Source organism: Ammospiza nelsoni, chromosome 27, assembly GCF_027579445.1.
Source record: "Ammospiza nelsoni isolate bAmmNel1 chromosome 27, bAmmNel1.pri, whole genome shotgun sequence".
Taxonomy (NCBI): domain Eukaryota; kingdom Metazoa; phylum Chordata; class Aves; order Passeriformes; family Passerellidae; genus Ammospiza; species Ammospiza nelsoni.
This window is the reverse complement of record NC_080659.1, coordinates 4,475,748-4,481,747: the sequence shown is the minus strand read 5'-3', so window position 1 is coordinate 4,481,747 and position 6,000 is coordinate 4,475,748. Positions and strand designations below refer to the sequence as shown.

At 56.0% G+C, this 6,000-nt stretch overlaps 1 protein-coding gene across 1 annotated transcript in view; it reads right to left on the bottom strand.

Moving 5' to 3' along the window:
* Positions 1 to 3,621: 3,621 nt before the first annotated feature.
* The window catches only part of EFNA2 (ephrin A2), a 39,936-nt gene continuing 37,557 nt past the window's right edge, over positions 3,622 to 6,000 (bottom strand). The window contains exons 3-4 of the mRNA XM_059489857.1: positions 5,041 to 5,106; positions 3,622 to 3,838 (exon numbers count right to left, since the gene is read on the bottom strand). Of these exons, the coding sequence (XP_059345840.1) occupies positions 3,717 to 3,838; positions 5,041 to 5,106 (188 nt within the window). The 3' untranslated portion in view covers positions 3,622 to 3,716. The remainder of the gene's footprint in view (positions 3,839 to 5,040; positions 5,107 to 6,000) is intronic.

The following is a 6,000-nucleotide window of genomic DNA, read 5'->3' as shown; positions in this document are numbered from 1 at the left end:
CAGCCCAAACAGGATCCAGCACACAGAGCACCCAGCTCTCCATCAGCACCACTCCTCACATCAAACCTCGATGCCTCTGCAGAAGAGACTCTAAACGATGGCTCAGAATGGCTCTAAACGATCCCATTCAGGCCCTAAAGCCCCACGACTCCATTAATTAATTACTAACGACGATCCGTCTCAGCCTCGCGCCTGCCCGCTCGCTATTTTTACCTCCCTATTTCCAACTCCCGGCGTTAAAAAATCATGAGCCAGGTCTCAGAAAACCTCCTGAGCGGGTCTAAAAACTCATTTTTTGGTCAATCCCTGCCAGGCTCTTTCGCTGGTGGTTCCCTGTGACGGAGGAGCTGGAGGTGGCACCCACGTCCCCGGTGGTGGGTGGCATCTCTCCCGCTCCTGGCACACATATGGCCTTTATTAAAAAGCAAAATTAGTCTTTCACCCTCTGGTGGCAAAACTTCAGAGCTCGGATCAGCTGTGGGAGCCTCAATTAATTACCAGCGGGTTGTTCCTATTGCTGCTAATTATGCTGGAATGGGCATAAAATGCCAGGAAGGAGCACGGGCTGCTCCAAAAAAAGTTTAGGATTTAAGAAAAGAAAGAGCCGGGGCAGGGGATGCTCGTGATGCCACCTCAAAGAAGCCTGTCCTGGCTTTGGTGGCCTGCCAGGATGTCACCTGTTGGTGTCTCATTGCTGGGGAAACTGAGGCAGTGGCAGGTGAGGAGCCGGGGCTGCGGGAGCTGCCAGCCCCGAGCACCCACCCACCAGGCAGCCTCGCCTCCTATAATTAAGTACTATCAACAATTGCACATTAATTAATTTAATATCCATTATTATTAATTAACAGGGTAATTAAGTCCTTCCTGTAATTAACACACCACCCAGCAGAGAGGCCTGGCTGCAGAGCCAAGGGAAAAGGAGCAAGGATGGACCAGCTTGGAGCCGGAGCCCTTTGGGGACACAACCCCAGCCACCCCCCAGTGGGGACACACAGAGAGGGAAAAGTGATTCCTCAAAAGCAAGGGCCTCACACGACATTTATTTGTATTTTATTATAAAAAAATACAGAATCCAAATGGGGGGGGGGGGGGTGAGAGATCCGGTTACCATCAGCACGACGTCGAGGACGAAAGCGGAAATGTCGAAGGACGGAGCGAGGCGCGACGGGGACCAGCACAGGGGGGGACAGCGCCAGGGGCAGGGGGGGCTGCTCCAGGGGACCCCCAGCCCTCCCCCACCGCCGCCTCCGTCCTTCCACTCTCCCACAGTCGCTGTACACAATATAGATATTTATATATATAATCTATATATATATAAAACACAGACCGAAGGCCAGGCGGGTGCTGCCGGCTCCGTGGCAGAGCCCGGCGGGTGCCCCCCGCATCCCCCCCCCCCCATAAACACAATGCTTTTGTCACCTTCGGGAACCACGACCTGGTCTGGACACACGGGACAGGGAATGCGATTTTTTTTTTTTTTTAATTATGTGGGATTTTTTTTTTTGTAATTTTCTTTTTTTTTTTGTAAATTTTTTTCTCTCTTTTTTTTTTTTTTTTTTTTTTTTTTTGGATGGTCGGGATGAGCTTATTGCAAGATTCCAGCTTCCTAGTCTAAAAAATAAAAATAAAATAAAAATAAGATAAACCCTTCCATAAAATCCATTCTCAACAATACATAAAAAAAAAACGCTCACAGTATAGCGCTGTATGTACAGAGACAGAGGCCCCCCCCGGCCCCCACTGCGGGATCCACTCGGAATGGGGGGGCTCCAGCCAGGTCTGAGCCCATCTCTGGCATCCCCTGGGACCACCGACCACCCCTGGCTCCTGTGGGATGGGCACAGCACCTCCCCAAGGTGGGACAGCCCCAGATTTAAGGCGAGGAGGGGTCAGACCCCGGGGCTGCGGGGTGACCCCTCCCTGGGGATCTGCCACCCCTGGGGTCACGGCCAGCCTCGGATTGGGGGTTTGAAGGAGGGGGTTTCACTTATTAATGCAAAGGAAAATGGGAAAAATCCCCAAGCCCAGCCCTGCAATGTCGGGGGACAATGGGGGAGCACCAGGAAGGTCCCACACCTGTTCACCGGCCCCCCCATGGGGGCTCCTGTACCCCCAAGGCATCGGGGGGACACGGAGCAGGGTGGAGGAGCAAAATCCACGGCACACACTCCTCCCACCCCGGCGCCAGCCAAACGCCCTCGGAGCGATGCCCACGGCTGGGCGAGCCCGGCCTGCCGGCTCCCAGCGCCCGCCGGTGCTCCCCGTGCCAGCCGCCCATTCCCGGTGCTCCCAGTGCCAGCCATGGGCAATGCCAGCCCTTCCTGGTGCTTCCCATGCCAGCCATCCTCAGTGCCAGCCCTTCCCGGCCTTCCCAGTGCCGGCCATCTGCAGTGCCAGCCATTCCCAGTGCTCCCAGTGCCAGCCATTTGCAGTGCCAGCCCTTCCCGGTGCTCCCAGTGCCAGCCATTTGCAGTGCCAGCCATTTTCAGTGCCAGCCCTTCCCAGTGCTCCCATTGCTAGCCCTTCCCAGTGCTCCCAGTGCCAGCCATTTTCAGTGCCAGCCATTCTCAGTGCCAGCCCTTCCCGGTGCTCCCAGTGCCAGCCCTTCCTGATGCTCCCAGTGCCAGCGCTTCCCAGTGCTCCCAGTGCCAGCCATTCTCAGTGCCAGCCCTTCCCAGTGCTCCCAGTGCCAGCCATTTTCAGTGCCAGCCATTCTCAGTGCCAGCCCTTCCCGGTGCTCCCAGTGCCAGCCCTTCCTGATGCTCCCAGTGCCAGCGCTTCCCAGTGCTCCCAGTGCCAGCCATTTTCAGTGCCAGCCCTTCCCGGTGCTCCCAGTGCCAGCCATTCTCAGTGCCAGCCGTCCCCGGTGCTCTCCGTGCCGGTGTCCCCGGAGCTCCCGGTGCTGGCCGTTCCTGCTGCTCCCCATGCCGGGTGTCCCCGGTGCTCTCCTCGCTGCTCTCCCAGTGCCATCCTCGGTGCTGCCGTGCTGCCCAGACATCCCTGGTGATGCTCCCCAGTGTCCCCAGTGCTCTCCTGGCCTGCATCCAGTTTGCTGCTCACGGAGCCACCCCGGTGTCCCACGGGGACGCGGTGACATCCTGGCACGAGTGGAGAGATGCTCAGAGGGGGCTGTGTCCATCCAGGCCCCCCGTGCCCGGGGCAGGGGGTGGCCGGGGGTGGCAGGTCCGGCTCCATGACGTCCTGTGGCCAGGCTGTGAAGGAGTCCGTGCCCACGGAGCCGGTGGCACCACGGCTGTGTCCGGTGCTCCCGGTGGCTCTGCCCGCGGTGGGGACAATGAAGGCTCAGCGGGGACTCGAGCCCGGCCCGTGCGGGTCAGTCTGGCACCAGGGGGACCCGACGGGAACAACTCAACGAATAAAAATAAAAATAAAAATACTTTTTCTTTTAAAAAACCGAACGAAACCAAAACAAACCAAAAATAAAAAAAAAAAAAAAAAACAAAGGAAAAAAACCCCAAACGGACGAGGACTCTGTATTTGGTCTAGAAATGTAAAAAGCAACGCCCCACCGGGACAGCCGGAGCTGCGGGGCAGGGATGGAAATTCGGGACCCATTGCCCGGGGACAGCCCAGCACCGCTCTCGGCGGGACGGCCGTGCCACGGCGGGGACTTCAGGCGGCGACACGACCCTCCCGGGGCACCATTCGGGACGGGCGGGATCCGCGGAGCCGCTCCCGGCGCGTCCGTGCCGGTGCTACGAGACCAGCAGCGTCCAGACGACCGGCACCACCGCCAGCGCCGCCGGCGGCACCCTGAGGCTGCAGCAGGAGTTGTTGCTGGTGAAAATGGGCTCCGGGGACTCGTAGAGGGAATCGTCTGTGGAAAAGGAAGGGACAGAGCGAGGGTGAGACGGTGGGATGGCAGCGGAGGCGCGGGGATGCTCGGTCCGGGCTGGAAGTGGAGGCACGGGGATTCTCGGTCTGGGATGGAAGCGGAGGCGCGGGGATGCTCAGCGCGCCGGGATTGGGATCTGGCAGCATTCCCGCTGCTGACCCCTCCCCAAATTCCAGCTTCCACCGCCGGGATGTGACACGGGGACATCCCAGTGTGGCAGTGAGGGTGGGAATGCCGAGGGTGCTCCTGCTCCTGCCCTTTACTGGGATTAGGGAGCGTTGTACCCCACGTCCCCCTGCGCCACAGGGAGGTGACATTGTCCCTGGGGTTGGACCCACTTGCCCACAGCCTGGGGGTCCTGTGCACATGGGGGGACACATAGGACCCCATGTGGCTGCTCCTCAACTCAGCTCACTCCAGTTTGCCACTGGATTATGGATTTTTATGGATCTGGAGGCAGGAAAAGCAGAGTCTGGTCCTGCCTGGGGATGCTCCAATGTTCCACCCAGCTGATCCCCCTGTGCCCCCAATTCCAGAGGGTCCCTCGTGCCAGGATGAAGTTTCCAGACTCATTTTTGAATGAGTCAATTCCAGACTCATTCCAGGGCCAGACCCAGTCAAGGGGTGCCCCCTCCCACCATCCCCCAGGCCCAGCCTCTCTCCCCCTTCCCTTCTCTTCCCCTCCGCGAGACAGAACAAAATCCCAATATTATTAAAATACTAAAAATAATATCGGGAGAGATTTTTTTTCTCCCCCCTCTCATCCTGAATGGAACATGATGAGTTTTTACAGATGGTTCTGTTATGTTGGGTTTTATTTTAAAGCCACCAAAGGAAGGGAGGCGAGAGCCATCGGTTACCCGGTGACATTCCGCTGTCCCCAGGGAGAGCTGCTGCCATTTGCTAATTACACGTTAACAGGAGAAGAAAATTATTAATTTGTTTTTTTAAATGGCTGATTTATGCGAGTTGGAAAAGTAGCCACTGAGCAGGGATGATTATTGTTATTCATATATTTTTTTTTCCCTGTGTCTGGACAGTGCTGAGATGGCTCCAACAGAGCTGAGGGGCCCTGTCCTCATCCCTGTCACCATCAGGGTGGTAACCAAAGGCCACCACTTGTCCCCAACCCACAGGGCAGGACCTGGGGACTCCCCCAGGGACCCCCCAAACCTCTCACTTACTTGTTGGCCGAACATAAACCTTCAGCTTCAGGCAGGGCCTGTCCACTGTGTTCGGGGGGGAGGCGGCTGCAGGAGGAAAAGGGGACAATGGGGGTGGATTGAGGGGAAAGCAGCAAAACAAGGGTCAAGGCACTGAATAAAAATAATAAACATTGGGAGAGAGGGAAAGGGAGGAATGGCAGTAATTATCAGGGTGATACTTCCTCTCGGGATGAGAAAATGGGATTATTTTATATATATATTAAGAGATTTAATTTTCTCTCTTTTTTTTTTAATTAAAGCAAGGGTTTTTTTTACCCATCCCTTTTATTTTCTGTTTTGGCGCTTCACCCCATGGAGGGAAGGAGGAGGTGCTGAGCTGAGCAGGACCATGAGCACCCCAACTCCTCCATCCCAGCCCCATCCCAGCTCCTCCAGGGCTCCATGGGAGTGGGGATATTTTTACCCTCCTATTTTCTTTTCTTTTTTAGTGCTGCACCCCATGAGGGGATGGAGAATATGCTGAAGTGAGAGGCACCACAGGCATCCCAGAGAATTCCATCCCACAGCATCCCATCCCACAGAATTCCATCCTGCAGCATCTAAACCCACAGAATCCCATCCCACAGCATCCCAACCCACAGAATCCCATCCAGTAGCATCCAACTCACAGAATTCCATCCCATAGAATCCTAACCCACAGAATTCCATCTGACAGCATCCTAACTGACAGAATTCCATCCCATGCATCCCATCCTGCAGAATTCTACCCCACAGCATCCAAACCCACAGAATCCCATCCCACAGCATCCCAACCCACAGAATTCCATCCCATGCATCCTATCCTGCAGAATTCTACCCCACAGCATCCCACCCCACCGCATCCCATCCCACAGCATCCTAACTCACAGTATTCCATCCCACAGCATCCCATCACACAGAATCCCATCCTGAAGCATCCCATCCCACAGAATTCCATCC